At 35.5% G+C, this 24,447-nt stretch overlaps 1 protein-coding gene across 5 annotated transcripts in view; it reads left to right on the top strand.

The window, feature by feature from the left end:
* DPP10 (dipeptidyl peptidase like 10) overlaps positions 1-24,447 on the top strand; it is a gene marked incomplete at both ends in the record, with an annotated part of 1,446,555 nt that overhangs the window by 1,359,050 nt on the left and 63,058 nt on the right. For 4 of the 5 annotated variants that reach the window (XM_080918332.1, XM_080918331.1, XM_080918335.1 and 1 more), the window contains 4 exons: positions 651-805; positions 11,062-11,159; positions 17,993-18,116; positions 23,432-23,470. In XM_080918332.1, the coding sequence (XP_080774458.1) occupies positions 651-805; positions 11,062-11,159; positions 17,993-18,116; positions 23,432-23,470 (416 nt within the window). The remainder of the gene's footprint in view (positions 1-650; positions 806-11,061; positions 11,160-17,992; positions 18,117-23,431; positions 23,471-24,447) is intronic. The other variant, XM_080918333.1, reaches the window with a different exon arrangement.

The following is a 24,447-nucleotide window of genomic DNA, read 5'->3' as shown; positions in this document are numbered from 1 at the left end:
CTTTAAAGTTCACACCCAGCCCATGGTGACAATGCAGGATGAATCTGTGAATATAAATAACCTGCTTTTACTCAGTTCTTTCTAACTGTCAGTGTAACTGCCACAATGACCTCACACTACAGGAGCCAGAGGCCAAGGCATGGAAACTTTTCGTGTGGTTTCTACAAGTTAAATTTCTAATGAACATAGTTGATCTTATGTTCTATGTAAACATGTTTTTCTGTGTATTCTATTCTTTCCTTGAAGCTACAGGAGTATAACAACTATAGTAGCCATCCAGCTTGCCTGCAGAGAGAATAGAAAGAACAGTTGCATGCAAATTTGTAAGAATGGCATCATCTGTGGTCATAGTTTTAGCTGTACCTTTCTTGTTACACGTTGTCTTTTTTTCTTTCAAATGATACTTTCATGTGTTGAGTCCATGCTACTTCAGTGCCCCAAATTTGATGTCACATTTATTCTTCTCCTCTTTCTGCTTTTTCTGAAATTCAAATACCAATTTAAAATATAGATTTTTCAGAGACGTGATTAAAATATAGTATGCTATACAGGCAATATTTGTGCTCAATGAGGATTTCAGGGACTGATGTTTGTAGGTCACTGAGCCCACATCTCTACAGTCGATCTCAAATAACACTCATTTATTCTAGAGGAGCTTCTGCATTCTCATATTGCCCACTGGTGGTCACCCGACGGAGAGAGACTTGCCTTCCTGATGATAAATGACTCCTTGGTGCCTAATATGGTTATACCTCGGTTTACTGGAGCATTGTACCCCAAAGCAAAGCAGTACCCATACCCCAAGGTAAGCAATGCGAAAGAGCTATTTGTTCTTTCTCTCTGCATTGGTGGTTTGATGGACAACATGCTTGTTTTTTTTTTTTTTTTTTTTTTTTTAAAGTGCCTAGGAAAGACAAGTTTTCCATCTGCAAATGAAGTCATTAATTCTAAGCTTGTCAGTTGAGCTCAAGATTATCAGTTGAAAAAAGGTATACGTGGGGCAAGAGATATTGCTCAAACACTAAAATTTCATGCTGTGTGAGCAGACTTGGATTTGATCCCCTAGATCACACATTAAAAAGCAAGGCTTGCAGTGCTTACATCTAACCCTGGTACAGGAAAGGTGGGTATAAGTAGAGCCCTGAGGATTCACTGGACAGATAGACTAAATCTTATGGTGAGCTCCAGGCCAATGAGAAAACCTATCTCAATCAAAGCAATCAATGTGAATGGCACTAGAGAAAGTATTATAAGTGAAAGGCTCTGTACTCCATACAAATGCATATGTATATTCATGCACCTACATATATCTACACACACACACACACACACACACACACACACACACACACACACATGCATGGATAAATAAGTTGTATAGAAGATGAGAGGCATGAGACATATTAGTGCACTTTTACTCTTCTGATACTCATTCTTTGTTTTTTTCTTGCATATTTAGTTGAAAAGATGATAAGAAGAGATAATAAAAGATAGACTTGAGGTGAGGACAAAGCCTTTTCCAAAGCATATCCTTGGAAATGTGGATAGATGTTATATGATGAAGAAATGCTATAGCTAAATAAGCTAGAAATTCTAAGTTTGAAACACTTTCAGTTTCTTTCAGAAGACTTATTAGGGAAGTTAGTGTACTATAAGTTACTATGTATTTTAATTCTCTCATAAAAATTGACTGAGCATAAAAAATCTTTAGCTCAGAATAGATGAATCATAAAGGGTCCTAATAAAGAACAGAATAAACATAAAGAATCTCCTAGTAAGTTTATTAATAGAGCGTTATTTTGGCAGAACCTGATATGAAATGTGTTTTATGAAATGCTGTGTTGAATCCTACACAGTACTACATAAGTTAGATAAACATATTTATAGGGCTAGAGCATGGAAATCTTGCCTAGATGGCAATATTATTTTCAAGTGTGGAATAAGGCCGTGAGGACAAGGATATAAATATAGTTAAAACTATTTGGGTTTCTGTGCAGGCTCTCCTTAATGCTTCAAGTTCTCCTTGGTAGTGCTGGTGTGGTAGTAGTAGTAGTGGAGGTGGGATTGGTGATGTGGAGGTTGGGGAAGGGGTGTATGTTATATGCCTGAATATGCAAAGATTTGTCTAGAGCTCAGTGGTAGGATGTCAGTGGCTTCTTTAATTATTATTCTCCTTATCCTTTGAGACACAGTCTCCCACTGAACATGGACCTCAACAAATTAGCTGGACTGGCTGGCAGACAGAATCTAAGAATGCTATTCTGTCAGTCTTTTCAGATATTGCTAGATACCATTGCTATGAGCACCTTTTTATTTAATGTAGGATTCAAACTTAGATCCCCATGCTTGCACTATAGACATTTTTCTGACTTAACAATCATAGTCCTGTAGAGAGAATATGTTGTGTATTTTATAGATGAATCATCTATTAATTGAAAAACCTATAGTCTAAAGCTTAAACAGGGAAGAGAAGTAGACATCAAATTTTATTTAAAGAAATTACAATGTTTATTATTTAGTCTTTGAGACTGTCATAGATGTATGCAATATATTTTGATCATATCTACCCCCAATCACCTGACTACAAGTTCTAGAATACCCTGTTTCAACAATTACCCTATACAACTTTGTATCCTCTTCAGTTATCTAACCCGTTAGGTTGAATTAGTGCTGCCCATTATGCTAATGTATATGAGACTACCCAATGGAGATTGGGGAACACGCCATAACCATAGGACTGAAAAAATAAAGATTCTACTTCCCCAATACCATCATCTGCCAACTGTTCCTCTACGAAATGTGAGGCTGGAGGACTGACCCCATCTATTCTGTAGTGTTGACTGACATGTTCTAGTCTTCTGAAGTCAAGCTCTTTTTTTTTTAATATAAAACAACATAAGGAACTTTTGGTAAGACCCTTTATACACTGATCATGCAAAGAGATCTTCTAAAGTCGTTTTCATACAGTTTAATCCTTAATAATACACCCAGCTCTTAATTATAGAACCAAAAACTTATGTGGTTGATAGTGTATATCACAGCACACACTTGAAGATCAGGGGGACAACTTATAGAAGTCATATCTCTTTCTAACATTTAGGTCCCAGATTATAATATATAACTCAGATTATCACCATATTGTATCTCTGACTTCCAAGAAGTTGATTTTGAGCCACTAGTTTGAAGAAATGTGCTTGGTTTTTATCATATACAAAAATCTTACAGACATTGAAATTGTTCATTATATAGTTTGTGTACAACACTCAGGAAAACACCATCACAGGTGTTAGCCCAGTCTGCTGGGAAAACACAGCAAGGGTGGGAAGAGTTGGGGGCCACTTACCAGGATCCTTTCCTAGACACCACACTCAGACATTCTAGAGAGAAAATAAAGCAAGCTTGACTGTGTCTAGCCTTGGAGATATTCTCTGGATAAAGTTTGTAAGCACTAAATCTGTGATCTTCAGAAAATGGCAGTGAATGCCTTTCAAAAAAGACAGAATACTTTCATCATATGCAAGAACAGCATTACGTAACCTTCTCATAGTTATAACTTTAGCCAGGTTTTTGGGGTGAGGGTTTGAGCCTAAAAACTATATAGCAGACCCTTTTGTGCATTAAATAAGCAGAGCATTCTTTTCTGTATAGTTTTTCCCCTGCTTAATTTAGCAATGGTGAAATATTGTCTAGTGTTTAAGGAAACTGCAGAGAGTTAGTGGTATAAAGGTATGTAAAGGTGTTCATGGAGTGAAATCAGTCCTGTGGAAGAGATAACAAAGTAATTCATTTCTCTTTTCTTTCTTTACCACTTTATTTAAAAAAAAGAGGGATACATTTACAGTTTTTTAAAGGCATTTTGGCATAATATTATATGAATATTTTTTATCAGTACTTAATTCTTTTAGAGGTTTGATTGCATTCATAGAAATCCCACTAGTTACCATAAGCATGAAGTACATGTAGGACAGAATGTAACATAGAAACAGATTTCTTGTTGGGTATAGATTAAGCATAATGATCTGTGAATACCAAAAATTGCCACAAGGCTATTATCTTAGCTCTTGGATTATTAATGGTTTGATGTCCAGGTGTACCACACTCTGAGAGGGTGCTATACATTTATTTTTTTCCCTAAGAAAGACTGAGGCATTCATTTTTCTTTTTGGCCTTTGTTTTCCTTGAACTTCATACAGTCTGTGAGTTGCTTCTGGGGTGTTCAGAGATTTCTGGGGTTAGTATCCCATTATCAGTGACTGCATATTATGTTTGTTCTTTTGTGACTAGGTTACCTCACTCAGGATGATATTCTTTAGATGAATCCATTTTCTTAAGCATTTCATAAAGCCATTGTTTCTGACAGCTGAGTAGTACTCCATTGTGTAAATGTAATTCACTTCTTAAGAATGGGAATTGCACATAATTTTTATTTTTAAAATAATTTGCTTTGCTGTGTCTTTTTATCCCCCACCCCTTTCCCGGTTATAGATTTTCTCGGTTACCACTACATAAGGAAACTGAGACACATAAAATATAGAAATATAAACATTTTCGAGAAAATTAACATATGTCTCCAGGAACTTAGATACAAAATAATTATAGATTGATTATCATTCAATAAATTGTGGTTCCATTAGTTATAATACTCTCTCTATTAATTAAGTCATAGATACTAAAAGTAAATCCTTTGTTTTGAGCGAGGGTACCTCTTTCTTTCATTTAATCTTCATTGTATTCACTTATTTTGTAAAAATGGATAATCAGAGATACTAAAAGTTAAGTGATTATTTTAAAGGCGTAGCTATGAGGTAAGCACATGGTTCAGCAATTAAGAGCTCTTGCTGCTCTTGCTGAGAACCTAGATTCTGTTCCTGGCTCTCAGGATGGCTACCTTGCAACTGCCTGTAAATTCAGGTCCAGGGAATCTGATGTCATCTTTTAGATGCTGCAAATACCTACAGCCATATATGTATAGACACATATGCACAAACCTATACACATAATTTTTCCTGGATAGTCTCTGTATTTTCATTTCAGATGTTAACCTCTTTCACCCAATCAAATCTCCACTTCCCCTCCCATTTCCTCCTTGAAGGTGCTTCCTCTCCCAACCACGCTCTCTCACCTCTGGGACATGGCATTTCCCTACACTGAGATAACAAGCCTTCTCTGGACAAAGACTTCTCCTCCAGTTGATACCAGATACTTGTCTCTGCTATATGTGCAACTGGAACCATGGGTGTCTCCATGAGAACTCACTGGTTGGTGTTTTAGTCCCTGGGAGCTGTGGTGGGTTTGGTTAGTTGATAATTTTGTTCTTCCCATAGGATTTCAGACCCTTACACCTCCTTCAGTCCTTTTTCTAGCTCTTTCATTGGGGTCCTCATGTTCAGTCCGATGGTTAGCTGCAAGCTTCCTCCTCTGTATCAGTATGGCTCTGCCAGCCTCTGAGGCGGCATCCATATCAGGTTCCCACCAGTAGCATTACTCACCATCAGCACTAGTGTCTGTGTTTTGTGACTACAGACTGTATGGATCCCCAGGTGGGGCAGTCTCTGCAGGATCTTTTCTCCAATTCCAGCTTCTTTATTTGTTCCTTTATTTTCTCTATGAGTCTTTTGTTCTCCCTTCTAAGACAAACAGGCATTCACCTTCTGGCCTTTCTTCTCTTTGAGCTTCATAAGTTCTGTGATTTGTTCCTTGGACACAATTTTTAAAAATACATCTTTTTGATAAGTCACAGATATTTCAAGATAGGCAAATAGTGTAAATAATGCTCCTGGAGATGAAAGTTTTTTAATTGAAACTTAGAAATCCTATCTCTTCTGGATTCTAATATGTTTCCACGTGTACGACTTACAGATACTCAGCTATATAAAGGCAACACAATATCACTATATCAACACAGTAGCAAAGCATAATAACATTATAGACTTGGCACAGATTCTCAATGAAAATATTAGTATTCAAACCTGCAGCTAAAATGATAGCTTATAGTTTGCCCCTCAAGTATTAAGACCTGACTTTGAGAAGCATTTTATTATCCAGCAGAAAAAATTCGGGTCTCCTATTCTCAAGCTTGTGATCAACACTGGGGAGCTAGAGATTGGCAGATCCCTGAGACCCATTAGCTAGACACCGTAGCTTCCTTGGGAGTTGCAGACAATGAGTGACTCTTGTTTCTCAGGATGTGAACTGAATTTCTGAGGATGACACTGAAGTTGCACTCTGTCGTCTACATACATACACATGAGCCTTTCAGGCCACATGCATGGCATGACCGCAAACCCACATAATTTTAGAGAGAGAACAGGCATTCTACTAGATAAAGCTAAACAAAAGCAGCCTTTTCTGGGTGCGGCTTTTATTTGAGATAACCACCCACGTACTTAAGACACCAGTTTCAAAAACAGCCAGTTGGAGTTTAGGCGCTTGTACTACTTCTACAGTACTTCAGCATCTTTTTGAGTATGCCAATTAATTTTCAGACTTATTCTCTATCTACCCTAGTTCTAAATGACCATTAGTTTTCCCATATCAAATGCAGGTTCAATTTGCTTGCATACAATAAACTTGCAGAAAGTGACACTTTAGAAATCGAGGTAATGTCAAGTTCATATTAAATCGCTGTTTAAATTAAGCTAGATTTAAAAACCTGTGCAGCAAAAGTTATTGTGATCAGATTTACTGATGAAACACTTACACCAAACAAATATATTTGGATTTTTATTTAATTCAGAACAATTTGGGGCTCATAAAATACCCTATCATTAGCAACTCAGCACAAAGGAGATGCAGAGATCTTTCTCTGTAACCTCAGGTTAATCTTCTTAATTAAAACATTATCTCGTTTAATGACAATTTAGTTGCCAGTAAAACAAGGTTAATTATTATTGAGGATTGCATTTCATAATCATGGAGGATGGAATTCTGTGGATTTGCAGTCTTTGTGGCAAATGGGACTACGGAAAGCAAAGAGATGAGCTGTCTCATTTGCACACTCTCTGAATAATTCAAATATTAAAAGTTGAAAATCAACTCACTAGCTTTGCTTACTTCCAAACTCCATGGAAATGTAAAATTTTAACTGAGATTATGAAGTGCTGAATAGCCAAATTTGGGAGGCAGCCTGATGCTCCAATGGGGAGCCTTTATATAAAAATGGTCTCTGTACATTTTTAATTTGCATGCGGATGGAAGCTGATTGGGATATCAGTCATTCTGCACAGGTGCAGATTTACAGCATCAGTGGCAGATTCCCTTAAAGAAATGATCAGTGTCTGTGTGTCTATAGCAAAGTGAATCATAAACTATTGGGAAAGAGTTCAAAATAAAAACCTATATATTTTAATGTCCTTATTTGTCTAGTTAGTGTCTTAAATGATTAAATTATAAGTACAAATTTCTATAACTGGGCAAGAATTGGGTCATAAAAACACCAATCATTTTAGTTCATTGCTATGCACTTTTTCAGATAGTTTATTCAACCATCTCTTTGTTACTTTATGTAACAAAGCTATGGCATTTTATCTAAAGAAAGAAAACATGGTTTTTTTTCAAGATGTCTGCTTTCTGACATATTCTCAGACAAATATCTGTCTCCATTTTGAAAATGCAATAAACTGTGTATTAGAATTTTAGTTATATACTTTATGGTACAGTACAGAAAAGACAAATTTAAACTTAGAATTTGCTGATGCTCAGATTTAAGATTTAGGTCATCTACATCTCAAAACATGTTCGAATCACAGGCATTGCTCATGCCAAACTGGTGCTAAAGGCGAGCTACAGACTCTGTTGATCTGGTCTCATGTAAACTCATTTCTGACAGACTAGATGGCTTGCATATTTATAGACAAATAATAAATATATAAGATAGATAGATGGACGGATGGATAGGTATGTAGATAGATAGATAAATAGATAGGTAGATAGATAGATACATAGATAGATAGATAGATAGATAGATAGATAGATAGATAGATAGATAAGTGATACAAAGATGTGTAATATAATGGATAGTAATAGACAGAAAAAATATATATTGTATAAGATGGACAAATGGTAGGTGAGAAATTAGAAAATAACAGGTAGATGGTTTGATAATAGATGATCAATCACAGAGAGATTATGATAGTGTATTGGATAGTTGTATGTCAACTTCACATAAATTAGAGTTATCTGAGAGGAGGGAACCTCAATGTAAAGACTGCCTCTATAAGATTGTACTGTAGGCAAGCCTGTAGGACATTATCAGAATTTGTGGCTGAGGGAGGAGGACTTAGTCAATGATAGGCAATGCCTTTCCTTGGTTGGTGGTCCTGGATGCTATATGAAAGCAGCCTGAGAGAGCCAGTAAGTACTACCCACCTCTGTGTGTGCCTTCTGCACAATGAGCTTCTGCCTCCCAGCTCCTGCCTTATGTAAGTCCCTGTTCTTACTGCTTTTGATGATGAAACAAAAGCTATTTTCTCCTCAAGTTGCTTTTGGTAATGATGTTTCATCACAGAATAGTAATGTTAACTAAGACAGATAGATTTTATGTGAAGGAGAGAGAATAAATAGGTGATAAATTGTTGTTGAAGATACATTAAAATTTGTTGATAAACTGATCGATTACAAATGGAAGATTAGATAATAGATAGATAATAGGTAGATGGACACATCATAAAAGGTGGATTGTTAAGAGATGTTTAGTATATATATATATATATATATATATATATATATATATATATATATATATATATTATATGATAGGTATGCTATAAAGTAGATAAATGGAATATAAATAATAAATGTGTGATAGGAATAAAATATTAATAGATGGGTAGACAATGATAAATAGATGACAATATAAAAGATGATAGATAGTAAAGTACAAATAGATGTTAAACATATGATACAGATGATAGATGGTTATAGGTAATAGGTAGAGAGCAGCTATACATACATGGACAGTGTTTGATCAAAATTGTTTCCTGATCACTTGGAACTCTAGTTAAAACACAGATATGTAGATCCTTACCTAGAGAGTTTAGTTCTGGTTCAGTAAGCTGGGGACCAGGGATTTGTGTTTGCAAGGTCCCAGATGATATAAATTAATGATGCTGGCAACAAAGAGTCTACATGGTCAAATTACCTCATAAAACAAAGTTTGAATTTTAATTCACTTGATCTAACTAGAGAAATAAGCAAATGAAATGTAAGTAAATTATGATCCCCATAATTGCTTTTAGTAGTGATGGGATTATTTTGATTTTGTATGTTTGGAAAAGCATGAGTGTGTGTATGTGGAGCACCATTTAATGCCAGGAATAACTCTGCGTTACTCTTTTACTTTATTCATTAAGGTAGGGTCTCCCAGTGAAACCCAGTACTCACTGATATGGCTAGTCCTGTTAGTCAGCTTTCTATGGAGATCTATTTTCCACCTTCTGTGACTGGCATTTTATTGCATCACTGTGCCCAGTTTTTCTCTTTAAGCTTTTCTGATTATTAAATGGGTGACTCATATATTTAAATGACTCAGAGAAGTATAAAACAGCCCTATTTGAATCTGATCAGGAAGAGACACCCACCAAGCCCTCCTCCTATTTACTTAGGTGTTGGGGGGCTTATCTTCAGTTCTTGTGCTAGCATGTCAAGTGATCTAAGCTACTGAGCTACTCCCTAGGCCCAGCATGAAGTCATGCTTTCATTACACTATGCAGACAGGTTGAGGCACATTCAAGTGAGCTGACCATCATTACCACCCTTCCTTTATTCCTCAGAGTATTCTGCAACCATTTTTCCTTAACTGGGAGTTAACACAAGGGATACCTCGCTTGTGTCTTTAAGTCTCAGTTCTCTTAGTTTTAGTGAATTCACTTTAGCATCTCCATTGCATTTAGAAAAGATCTGAGAATACTCTTTGTACTGAAGCAGAGACATTCAGTGACAAACCTAGGTAATAATCACTAGAACATGGTACAAACTAGAAGTGTATCAGCCACCATACTTAGTAGTTATTGTTTCTTTAATGGAATTAACTGAAACCAAATTATACATGCATTTCTATTCCTGCTGCAGCCTCAGAGTTGGCTGTTTCTGTGCCTCTCAAGGGTCATATAAATATATGAGTCACCCATTTTGTAATCAGTAAAGCTTAAAGAAAAAAGACAAAAAAAATGGGGCACATTAATGCAGTAGACTCCATTAGGATCTTTTGAATTTTAAACATGTGGCATCTGAGGCATGTGGATAACATTTTTTCATATTTCTGCATTTACTTTTAAATCAGTTGTATTTATTTGTGTGTTGGCATACATGTGTAGGTAAAATGACAACATGTAACAGTCTGTTCAGAGTAGGATATCTATAATGCTTGTAGGTGGTACTATACCCTGACTTCTTTCCTGTTTTCTTCCCCTTCCTTTCCTGTTCCACTATTTTTTCTCTTGATTTCCATTTTTTTGTGTCACTTACCACTTACTCCCTCCTCATTCCACATTTCTTCCATTCACCACCGAGTTCCTACAGTTTTTCCCTGTTCTTTATCTCCCCTTCCCTTCCCCCTCTTCCCTACCAGTGGAAAGCATCACACTGCCATTCTTATTTTATGATATGAGTAGTTGCTTAGTCTACTGGCTGTTTTGCAGACCTTCTACAGCTCTGCAAAAGGAGTTCAGCAGCACCGCCTCATGAGAAAAACCACCCTGATTTCCCATAACTTCTAATTGTCTGACTTAAATACTCCAGAAGAAGCAATCAGAAGCAGCAATCTGCAAAAACAATTGAAAGTAATCAGGTGGATGGATTTAAAATAATTTCTATTTCAAAGAAATTGACTTTCTATCCTAACTAATATGGAACACACACATATACACACACACACACACAGAGAGAGAGAGAGAGAGAGAGAGAGAGAGAGAGAGACAGAGACAGAGACAGAGACAGAGACAGACAGAGACAGAGACAGAAATAGACAAAAAAGAAATTAAACCAGTTTAAATTTGTTTTTTCTTTGTTTTAATGTAGGCTAATGCTTATATGTTACATATTACAGCTTTTATTTTCTCAAAGGCAGGTCAAGCGAACCCATCAGTGAAGTTATATGTTGTAAACCTGTATGGACCAACTCATACTTTGGAGCTGATGCCACCCGACATTTTTAAATCAAGGTAGGCCATTTCAATTCCACTTTGAAAGAGAGATTAGCTATTTCCCATCCAATTATCATTGTGTTGCCATTTAGAGAATGATGTGATCAGTGCCACCATTCTACTTGGAAATGAAGCTGTTTGCCTTCTATCCATTGGGAATGAGTCATTCTGGGTGTCTCGCTGTTCCCAAGAACAGTTTAGTCTCAAGGTGATTATAAGTACCACAAAATGACGAAAGATACTCATGACTGGGATGAGACATTGACTGGAGATTTGAAGGAGATGAAGACAGAGGTTAATTCCCCATAGAATTTTCAACTAGATAACAGTTGCTCCATTCTTTGTAAAAGGAGCTATTTAAAAGAGTGGACTTAGTTCAGTTGGTGGAGAGATTGCCAGGCTTGACCTAAGTCCTGAATGTTATAGACACCCTAGCACTGCCTTAGCTAGATATTGTGGTTCACATCTTCAGTCCTAGTCCTTGAAAGGAAAGTGGGGAGTATAAGAAGTTCAAAATTATCCTCAGCTTTATAGGGAGATTTGAGCCACCCTGGGCTACATGAGTGTTAGTTTAAAAACAAACAAACAACAACAAGCCCTAAAAGACTAAATTCTCAAATTTTTATGTAGTTTATTCTACCATTTAGCCTTCTTCTATAAGCAGAGCAGTTAAATAAAATATGATTTATTTCAAGATCAGAAACCTTTACACTCATAACATTTGAACAGGTCCTAGGGAGATGGCTCAAGTTATAAATCTTCTAAGGACAGGGTTTAGATCCTCAGAACATAAGTAGAGAGATATGTCTGCCTGTGTATCTGTCAGTGCACCTGCGGTAAGATGGGAGCCAGAAAAAAGAAAAAAACTGGAAGCACAGGGGCCAACAAGCCTGGAGGTCAGAGTGTCAAACAGCAAGAGGCTCTGTTTTAAACGTTGTAAAAGAAGATGAATATTTCAGAATGTCATTTCTGTCCTCAATCCCCAACACATACACTGTAGCATGCACACATTTGAGAGAACATATAAGGAGAAAAGAAATATATGTGTCTAAATCCTAAATTTAACATATGAACTATCTTTAGCATCAATCAGATAATCACTTATATACTGATGTCCTAAATATTTCAAACTTTTAAGGATCTTCATTCAGCATTACAATCAATTTAACAAGGCTCTAGAAACAAACCCTATAGCTAATCTTGAAGATTAAGTGTTCATATATAGTACAGTATGCCTTTCTCATTTCCTTTATAATCCATCAAGCATCCCTATTTTGTGAGTGTGTTATTTATAGCAAAGATGTGTATGTGTGTGTGTGTGAGAACACATGTGTATGTAGCATATTCCATAGTGTATATATATATATATATATATATATATATATATATATATATATATATGTATATATGTGTGTGTGTGTGTGTGTGTGTGTGTGTGTATGTGTGTGTGTGTGTATAGTATAAGCCACACTCTTCTTAGTAAAATGGGACTAAGCTTAATGTTTGTTTTGATGATATGTATAATCAACCCAAAGTGTCTGACTGGTAAAAAATTTCCTTGAATGTTGACAAGTTTTGAGATATCTAATCACAGTTGGGCACATTTACGAACATTACACTCTGATGTGGATGGAAGTTGTTAGTTTGAAAAGTAATGAAATCTATGTAACGCTTCTGATTAAGGACTTTTTTAATTATCTAATATAAACTTATTTCGTAATTAATTGTAAAGACAAAACTCAAAGCAAATGAATGCCAGTGATAGAATCTCAGCATCACTTGGTAGCACAAACCTGATGGGTAAATACCATTTCTTCCAATCTCAGGTTACATGATCCCCATTCAAGAGGAAAAAACCTAAAGTGCTTCAGAATTGACCAACTGTGCATAGTAGGGTTGAATGAACCAAATAAAAAGTTATTTTTTCTGAGTTTGGTTTAACAAGTGACTAATCACAGGTCAAGCAGTATGTATAAGACCTTTATGAGATAATGCAGGAATGATCCTAGCACATAAGGGGAAACATGCATTGGAAGTACTAACCTCTAGCCCAGGAGGTATTGCCAGGAGATGTCAGCAGAGCAAAGAGGAATCACATTTCTTACAGGATGAGGTTTCTGAGAGGCTTCCAGGCTGCAGTAGAGAATCTTATGTCCCTGCACATAAAAGCAGCAGTAAGTTGACTCAGTGAGATTTCATTTTATTGGATATTCCCTGTATTTACATTTCAAAGGTCATTCCCTTCCCCCCCCCCTTCCCTTCCCTTCCCCTCCACTTGCCTTCATGAAGGTGCTCCCTCTCCCAACTGCCCTTGAAAGGCACATGAAGTTGTGGAGACATAGGTGAGCAATTGGAGGGAAAGGAAGGATAGATTTGATCCAAATGATTATCTGCATGTATGAAATTCTCAAACAATAAAAGATGACACCATCATAGGAACTGTTGATTTTGTATTCCTTTATTCTTTTCCTTTTGAGTGGTGTTAGAGTAAAAATAAACAGATAAAGGCATTAGAGGGGCTTGTATAGTTCTGTGAATAGAATGCCTGGGTGGCATTAATAAGGTCCTTGGTTCAACAATAAACACCACAAAAATTGAGTGTGGTGATGCATGCCTGTAAATCTAGCCATGGAAAATAGAGGTGAGAGGGTCCCGAAAGTTCAAGGTGATCTGTGGTGTTGTCGAAAGTCTGAATTCAGTCTAGGATATGTGAAACCTTGTCTAAAACCCAACAAAATGAAATGACAATAAAGATTGAAGAAAAATATGTAGGCAGAGGACAGAAAATGTAGAAATGGGCCATTGAGGAGGGTAAAGGGACTTTAAAGAAGCAGTGTGGAAGGTGAAGGAGGGGTTTAAGTTTGGAATAGCAAGGAGCTGGGTGAGGCAGAAGCATGTAAGAGCAGGAAGCATAAACTGATGCTTTGTTTGTTTGTTTGAAGAATGTCATAAGGAAGCTTTCGCAGTTCCCTGACAGGGACCCTGCATGCATCAACTCTTAGCAAAATGCTTGGCTACACAAAACTATACCTGTCAGCGCTGCAGCATAAGTAGAGAAAAGACTCATAAGGCTCCATCTGTAGTTGTAATTTGGGAAGTCTATGGCTACTGAAGAAAACACAGTCACTTTTCTTCATTAATGAGCCCATATCCAAGTTGTCAGCCCTACACTGATGATATGTAGAGGTAATATCAGTTGAATTCAGTGTGTTATATGTACACACATGAACAGACACACACACACACACACAAACACACACATGAACATGAAGAGATATATAGAGAAGTAGATGGCAAGAATTTTAGAAGATGGTTGGTAATCAGTCAGCTCCTTAGCCAGACCCCATGACAATAGGACCACCAGACACCTCCATGATAAGCACAATGGACCTGGTGACAAGACAAATCATCACTAGGTGCCAAGAGGTAACACATATCCATTGTTGCTTTATGTCTCAAGTCCTCCTGAGTATGTGCTTCATCCATGATAAAAGGCCCTTCCTATACCCCCAGACAACCTCTGTGTCCCCTACCTTGCTCTTTTAATAAATCTCCCACATGACTCCTGTCACTTAAAGCAACTGGTAGAATTTTTGCACTTGGATCCAACAAGGGACATGTGAGAGTGAGTGGACATAAGAGTTAGGGGTTGGGGAGAAAGGTAGACATGATGAAATACATTGCACTAGAATATGTAATTCTAGAAAACAATAGAAAAAATTAGTTTAAGCAAAACCTATTTGGTAAATTGGAGGAAATCTGTTTCTTACTATATTCTCTGTCTACATTTTTCACTCTTTATTCTATTTAATTTCAGTGATTCATGATTGACCCTGTTAAGTCATGTCATCAAATGTACCATGCAGACAGGATTTCTTCAGCATAAATTCCAATAATACACTTCATATTATCATGCATCCCATCTAATTTTAAAATACAGTTTGCAATGATCCTGGATAAAATTTCAGTCAACATGACCAAATATAATGATCTGCTTCCTCTCCAGTGCCTCCTGACTGAACCAAACTCAGTGGAAGATAATATGGTTCATATTATCTGGAAAAGTAGAAGTATTTTGAAAATTCTCATACTATTAGTTTAAGATATTGAAATCACTGAACGGCTTTTCTAGAAAACAAGCAGAAAGTTCAAAGTATGTACTTTAGTTCTACCAAAAGATATTCTTTTATGCTGAGTTATAAAAATATTAGATAACCATTACATTCTTTTGAGGAAAAAAAGATGCATCATCATTTTACATTTTTGGTTTATATGCAACACATATGTGACGATGTATGTGGATATCTGAAGACAGTTTGCTTGAGTTGATTTCAACCTTTCACCATGTTAATGCTGGGAATAAACTCCAGTAGTAGAACAAGCACCTATACCCACTGAGACATCCTTCTGACCCTGCACCATTACCGGTTTAACTACCTTGCTCTCTGTCTTTTAGCATGCACTTACTTATTATAGCTTTTCTCTCATCACCTGCATCACTGATAAAACTCTGGAACAGCTCCCATCTCTGGGTTTTATGGCATGTTCTGTATTTTCCTAGTTCCTTGGCATATGTCTAATCTGAATTTCAAATATTTCTAAGATGTATCTAGACATCAGGAAAGTCATTCATTCATTTCTTTTCATGGGAATGAAGGAAAGAACTTTTCATTTAAGTGAATATAGCAGAGATCTTAGGATGACACCCGTTCAGAGTATGTCAGGAGGAGCGTTCTAGTACACTTAAGATAGAATTCCTGGGTGCTCTGGAATAGAATGAAATATATAGGATCATAGATATGTTTGGAAAGCACATCCATGATTATACAATAAGGCAATGGCAACATAGATATGTGTAGGGGAGACGGATATATATATATATATATATATATATATATATATATATATATATATATATATATATATATATATATATATGCAGGACAACCTATACTTAGAATCTTAGCATTAGAAAGGCAGAAATATGCAACTATGCAGATTCCGGCTTATTTCTGGATACTCTGATTGAATTATTAACAATCTGTAAATAGCTGGTTGTGAAAGCTTCCAATTGTTTTGAATAGACTTAAAAAATAATATGTCAGACATCACCACTTGGCAAGTTTTGCTCATCCTCCTGATGGCACCTTCACTTTGACGGGATAGCAGGTAATTTTAGAGGGAACTGTAGCTGTTCTGAAAAGCATCTAAAATGAGATCCGTGTAGCTAGATCTTGTGTCCAGAGTTTTTCTGGGACAAAAGTTATGCTTTATCAAGTTTTACTATTTATAACAGAATATTTTAACTCAAATAAGCACTTTTTTTTTTACTTTATTTCTTTAAAGATTTAATTTAGTTACCTGTATATGAATGTATACCACATGAATGCAGTGTCTATACCTGCCAGAAGAGGGTATTAGATCCCAGAATTCAAGTAAGAGGAGGTTGTTAGCATCTCCATGAAGGTGATTGGTACTGACATTCTCTCTTTAAGAGTGCAGCAAGTGCTTTTAACTGGCAAGGGAGCTCTGCAGCCTGCAAACATCAGATTTAGCACCACAAGCATAAATGGCACTTTTTATGTTATTTTTTATGCTGCTCCTCTGTTTTGAAATAGAGGAAGTATCTAAAAAGGTTGTTATTTTTTTCATTTTATCATATACCAAACTATGATAATTGAGTTTTGAGGTGAGGGAGGTCTGAGTTTTAAACATGAAATCAAAATATATTATAAATGAAATTTATATTACATATTTATAGCAATCTCCCATCACATTGAAGGAATATTATATTAGTAATTAGCCTTCTTTCAATGATGAAAATTTAATACCCAATCAAATACTTCAGATTGACTTGTTAATGTTAACTGTTCAAAACAGAATGAATAATAAAAGTATAAAAATATGACGACTAAATAATTGGAACTTGTTCTTAATCCAGTGTTGACAAAAATAAATTATTTTTATTAGTTACTTCTTCTGTTGCTGTTATGAAATACCTGATAAAAGCAATTAAGTAAGAAAGCATTTATTTGGGCTCACAGGTCAATGACATAGTCCATCATGGGTGGGGAGTGTAGTCATGGTAACAAGAGTATGAGGCAGCTGGTCACATGGCAGCACAATCAGGAAGCAGGGAGAAGGATGCTAGTGGTCAGCTCACTATCTCCTTTTATTCAGTCTCCAACTCATAAAATGGAAATTCTCACAAGCATGTGTAAAGCTATGTCACCTAGTTTATTCTAAAGTACTGTCTAGTTTTCAGGAAGATTAAACAATACAGATACCATCTACATTAATATCTCTGTAGGCTAAGACTTTATACATAAGACAAAATGTTAAGGTATGTGCATTAAGGTTGTATATGAGGAATAACTATTAAGCCAAGATTAAGTTTATATTTTTATTAGCTATGTTGTTCTAAAACAAAGTATAACATAATGTTAAAAATTATATACTTGCTTTTCACATTCTAGTCCAGATCAATAAACATGTTTTTGAAAAGTCAATTATAGGCTTGTTTCTATTTTTTGTAAAATTGCTTTTTTGGTCAATAATTCATTCTAACATTTTTTATATCATACATATGTATATGGGTATATGCATGTATAAGTATATATATATATATATATATATATATATATATATATATATATATATAGTAATTTTATTTTGATTTGGATATGTGATTTTTTAAACAAGAATATATATGTATGTATAAATATTTACACATAACAGAAAAGGCTCATAACATTTCAGTTATTGCCTTTGAAACATCACATGGCTCTTACTAGTATTGTACTGATTCTCATGCTCTAAATGTAAGTTCTATTTTTTTGTTTCCAAACTAGAGAATATTACATCACCATGGTTAAATGGGTGAGCAACACGAGGACAGTGGTCAGGTGGTTAAATCGGCCTCAGAACATCTCCATCCTCACAGTCTGTGAGTCTACCACTGGGGCGTGCAGTAAGGTGAGTTTAATTTATTTCTGCCTCTTTTGTAAGGTAAAGTTGTTAAGAAGTCAGGTTTCATAGGGTCTTATACACAAACGTTTGTTTGTCCTCTAACAATAGTAAGAAAAGGAATAAATACTCAATGTGTATACTTTTGTGACTAAGAATGTATCTCAGAGTATGAGCCACTTTTCACACAGGCTCAAGAGCCTGAACAGCCAAATAAATTCTAGGCAAGTGTGGTTCGCACCTTGAAAAACCTAGAATATGGGAGGTGGAGACAACACATGAGAGGATCAGGTTGGCTGGCTACACTTGTTGAATTGTTGAGCTCCAGGTTCAGCAAGAGACCTTGCCTCACTCAATATGCAACATTAGAACAATTGGAATACTTAATCTGATCCTGTGACTTCCACATTCATGTGCAAACAGATATGTGAATATACACATCACAAAATACACACATAAAATATTAAACAAAAGTGCACACCTTGCTCTATACCATTAAAACCTTCAAGTTTTAGAGGCAGTGACATCAAGAAAAAGTAAAGGAGAACATACTTTCCACTTTAAAAAAAAATGAATGAATATATGTTCAAGGCACATGAGTTGTTCTGGAGCTTTTTTCAGTTGAAAAATTCTGTCCGTATTCTGCCTTTGGCTCAGCAAAGTAAAGTATCCTTCCCATTTTCTTAGAGATGGCCTTTTACCACTATAGGAAACATGGCTTTTGTTCCAGTTATTGTAACAATGAGTTGGATTTATATTTTTAAAATTACTTTCTATAAAATATGCAATAACTTAAATTACATCACATTTAAGGCTCTTGACAAAGAAGTTGGAGCAATAATGAACTTTCAGATTATATAATAAGAAAATTATTGCTAGTTATTCTGTCCTTAGCAAACCACTACAAATGTCAAACAACTGGTTTCAGGTATAAGATAATAGAAGAAACAGGCCATACTAGGCAATTGCTCTAGTGATAAGTACCATCCTCTGCCCTATATTGGTAGAGAATAAAAGGCACAGAAGTGGAACCCAAGCAATCCATGAATTCCCCATGCATCTGCAGAATCAGTGAGAATCAGGCTTGTCTAGCAAGCTTGAACCCAGAAGTTGGGCTGTTTAGAAAGAGACACTGATATATAAGAAAATATTATGGTCTTTGGTTTGGTGTGTAAACATTGCTTTATCTGTCAGAAGAAAGTTTATATTTTTAAAGTAAAATGAAAACTTAATAGAATTTCAATGATGCATAATTTATAAAAACCAAACTCTTCTGTTTGGGGCTTTATCATCAAGTGTTTTGACCTCAGAACTAGTCTGTAGGGATATAAAAAAGCATAGCAATGTTAGGGTCAGCAGGACTTCTGCAAACTATTAGAGAGATATTTAATAATCAATTCTTTTAAAGAACATGCAGATGAAAATTTTCAGTAGTGAAATACAAAGAAAAACTTAAAAACTAATATTCTCTAGTTAAAATATGCAGTATTTAAAGTGAATATTAACTTGATGGGTCTGAGAACATTAAACACTAGAAGGAAACAAAAATTATTAATAAATGTGAATTTCTGAAAGCAAAAAGAAAGTTTAAATGTATAGTCAATCACTATAGGCAGTTGACAGCAGCAAAAGTTTGAAAGAGCTGGTCATAGAACATCCAAAGTCCAGAGCACTGAGAATGGACACCTTTATACTTAATCACTTTTCTTCTTAACACAGTTCCATGGAAACGTTAAATATATGTATAACAGTGTAAATTGATCTACCTGTGAAATTATATGTAGCAAATTATAGGAAAAAATATTGGAGTAATAGACACTAAAAACAAACTACTATAATATTTCTCTATTTTAAATGTGTACAAGGTGTTTAACATGTTTAAGTATTTGGTAAATCCAAAATAATATAAAGATATACAATAAAAAATATCATAATCAAGTTATAACAATTGAAAGATTTAGTGGTAATATTAAAAGTATATTCAGAAAAAAACAACATTAATATAAAAAGATATAATTAAGAGAATGCTGTCTATGTTTTGTTAGACACATAAAAGAACAGATTGACAGATCTCAGACTGATAGGCAGCCATTGTCAAAATTCCTCAGGTTTGCTTTTTTTTAAAGGGGATATACTGCATAACCACGTAGGAAGTTTGTACTTTAGTTGATTAAACTAGAGCAATGGAATTATGCCAGTGAGTGATTAATAGTCAATAGAGATAATATATTTTGACTAATCAAGAATATCTGAGCATTTAAATATTTGTAAATCTAAAATAATGCTTCAAAATTCATGAGTAGCTGGAATCACTGAAAAAGAAGTAGACACAATTGCACTCAGTGTCTTAGGTAATCTTATCTATATATACAAGTAAGGTTACAAAATATTTCAACAATATGAAATATTGAAATAGGAAAATATGAAATGATTATGAAAATATAGTTAGAAAATATGTCACCCAAATATGACTACAATCTTGATAATAAGTAAATAGTAGAATGACTATTTATTATAAATTAAAACAGCAACTCAAAACCAACCAGAATTTGGGAATGAGGGGGCAAAACTTTAAGGTTTGTATTCTTTGCAGGTAAAACTGAAAGTTATTCAATTCCACTAAAGTAGATTTTGAAGATCAACTGGAATTAAACAAAAATGTAAACACGGCATGTACAATAAACTATTTTATATAGTTCACCTATATGAGCTCCTACTTGGTTGTCCCATTATTAATTAAAGAAAAATAAAATTACATTTACAAAAGGATTTGCAAGGAAAAAGAACATTAACAATATTATAATCAGTGGCTAAAAGATACTGGTAGAAAACAGTACACAAACAGAATGGATAAAGTACTAATTATTAAGTATTTGATAGAACTCCACCAAACCATTTAAAAAGGAATAGTTATATGGGTTGAGGAGATGTGACTTTTGAGTAAAGATCTTGCTGTGGCCACATGACGCCCTGGATTCAGATCTCTAGAAGTCTCATAAGTCTGGAGGCCATAGCGGGTGTTTGTAATCCCATCTCTTCTGTGTAGTGTTGGTGTTGGAAGCTGGAGAAAACCTAAAACCTCCATGGTTAGGTAGCCTGACATAAAGAGTAGCAAACAAGGAACCATTACTTTAATAAGGTGGATGGCAAGGGCTGCTACCTGTCATTGTCCACTCTCTTCCAAACATGTGCCATAGCATAGCTACTTCTAAAGTCACATACAAATGAACACACACATACACACACACACACATACACACACACACACACACACACACACACACACACACACACACACACCACATACATCCTACATCACAAAGTTACATATATATAACAGCAACAAGAAAGGGATATTTACACATCTAAAAATGTGTCAAGAAAGAAGCCTGACACCAACAGATGATGCATGGTTTAATTATCTGGCTTCTTCCAATCATAAAAAGCAATCTACAGGGAAAAGATCAGAAGACTGTTTTCTTGAAGCCATTCTAGGAGTCTATAAAATAAGAAAACCCAAGGTTCTGTATCTTGATGATACATTTAAGAAACCGTCATAACTCCTGAAGTTAAGCACTTTTGGTTGGTATATTTCCTTTCCTGTGAGGATTCTAGAAGGGTACTTTTTACGTAGTTTTTTTTTTTTCTTTCAAGAGGAGAATTAAATAGACAGAAGTTTGTCATGGAATCGCCTGAGAGGGAATTGGACAGGCAAATCTCCCCTCACTGACTAGTTGGGAGCTATGCTTTTCATGTTCCATTTGTATCATTAGTAACTTCCTCCAAACCATTATTTGCCATGTATTTATATTATACATTGGCCAGACTTGCTGGAGTTTGGATTAACTGTTCTAGATGGGATGTTACTCAACTGAAAACCTAGTCATTTTGAACTGGCCATGGTTGGAATTGCAGGTGTTCTTCAGTAGAGTGCTTGTGTTATATGTGGAATGCAAAACTGCCCAACCAGAGAATCTTGTTACCTCCTCTTTGCAAAGACCATCTAATTATTTTTACTACATGATGGCAAGGGTAATTTGACATCCTCATGTCAGTCATAATGTATAGTTAAAACATTATTGAGACTGGTGATTTTATGCTGTCTCTGAGTTTAAAAGTTCATTTTCTGCCCATTTATATCATATGATGAATGACAGCACGCAAGAATTTGGTATTTAAGTCTTAAGGAAACAGGTGATACTCAGAAGTAGTTGTCACAAATATCTTAGATTTTGGGTAGAAAGAATGGCAAATGCTTTAGTGAATATGGAGAAGTAAAGCATAATTTCTTTAAATGTTTTCCAATGTGTACATGGAACTATATGTAGTGAAACATTGAAAATACATGCTTGAAAAAATGAACGTGGTTTGAGGCCGAATTCCACTTCAGTGGTTATTAGTGATTGAAGATCTTTCCGAGGACCAGAGTTAATTTCCAAACAGGCATGTGAGGAAACTCACAACCTTGTAAAGCTCCAATGATCTGATGCTTACTTTTGGACTCTGAAGGCCATATACCCACATAAAGAAATACATATCTACACACAATCTTTTAAGAGAAAGAGATCAATTATAAAAAACCAGGTATATGTTCATATACTGATGTTTAGAATAAACAAGTGATATAAAATATGAAAATAGTATGGACAAGTTGAAATGAGACTTTTCTCATGTAGAGAAAAACCATGTATAGTTCATTTAGGTTTCTTCATTTGACTCCCTTTTAAAACATATTTGTATGTTTCAACAAACATGAACTTTATGTCATGTTGAGATATCATTATTTCTGAAATATTTTATCTACTTTACTTGCAGTGATATTGGCTGTGACCATTTGCAAGGTATTTCAAAGGAAAATAAATTTGATATGTCATAGGTTGAATTATTCTCTCTAACACTGAAAGACTATTAACACAAAAATGGTTATGACTAAGAGTGAATTAATTAAAAAAATTTTAGATTTTGAATTTTGCTGCTAGCTGTTTGCCCAGCTCTGTGAGAGACTTGATATGGTTTCCAGATGCTGTCTACAAAGCAGAAAAAACAGGGTCTGATGGTTCACTGAATTTTGAAGGGTACAACAAAACACAACTGGACAGTGATCATGCACCTGTACCACCCTGGAGATGTGGTCTTTGGCAATCCCCTCATCAAAATGCTACTTCTCTGATTTTCAAAGTAATGTTAGCAACGGGATGGATATCTGAAGAGTTTTCTCTAGTTGAAGAGAGGGTAAAGTCTGAAGAGAAGAGTGTAAGGAAGGTTGCATGGAGGAATGCTCATGTTGATCATATAAGACTCATGAAGCAATTGTTCTGTTTCAGAAGTACGAGATGACATCTGACACCTGGCTCTCTAAACAGGTATCGTATAAGTGGCCTGTGTCACTAGTTGACCATTACAAACATTTCCCTCGTATGGTAGTTGTATTGGGTTTTTTTTTTAATGTTATTTCAGTGGTCTGGGAAGATGGATCACGGGTTAGAACAGTTCCTACTACAAGCATGAAAAACAGTATGCATTCCCAGAATCCATGTAAATGTCTGGTGGGTATGAAATCCTACTTATATGGAGGCCAGAGACAAGTTTCCATTGAGCAAGCTAGCTAGTAGCATTAGGTAGAGGAGTGTGCTCACATTTGATAGACAGACTTCTTTGATAGACAGCTTTCAATTCCTGTAACTGAACCAACTTGGTATATTTCTGTGGGCCTTTATATCATAACCAACCCACTTAGATAGTCTACAACAGTTGAAATTGAAAATCCTTACAGTTCTACTACATACTGTCATAAAAATCATCTTCTTCATTCTATTATCATTACTCACCAATATAGAAGGTATTCCCATATCTCCTTTTCAAGGGGGAACAAATTTTTTTCTCAAATTTTCTTGTCTAAGGCCAATTTTGTTTTCAAATATATCATAAACCACCTGTTAAAATCACACACCACCACAACCCTAACCAGATACCATCATCCAATGAAATTATTGTAAAATGACATATTTTAATCTATTATTTATTTATGTTGCATGCCCACCAGAGCTCCTTCTCCAGATATGCTCTCATACCGCCTGTCACCCCATATACTTCTCCCCTTCTCCTCTGAAAAGAGGGAGGCACCTCTGGGTATCAAGCCACCCAGGCACATCACAGATATTTTTTATGTGGTAGAATCTACCTTGTCTCTGTCAAGATAAAACAACAGAAAGAATTTTCTCTATGGCTCCTCGTTGAAACAGTTGCCCACTGCAATATGTCACAGAGGAACACTGCCATCCACATTTCCTGACCGGAAATGAGTAGGGAGAAAGACTAATAGGCTCACTGGTAAATATAT

This window comes from Micromys minutus (assembly GCF_963924665.1).
Source record: "Micromys minutus genome assembly, chromosome: 6".
Taxonomy (NCBI): domain Eukaryota; kingdom Metazoa; phylum Chordata; class Mammalia; order Rodentia; family Muridae; genus Micromys; species Micromys minutus.
Note: the sequence above shows the minus strand (reverse complement) of the source record. Positions and strands in the feature narration are given on the sequence as shown.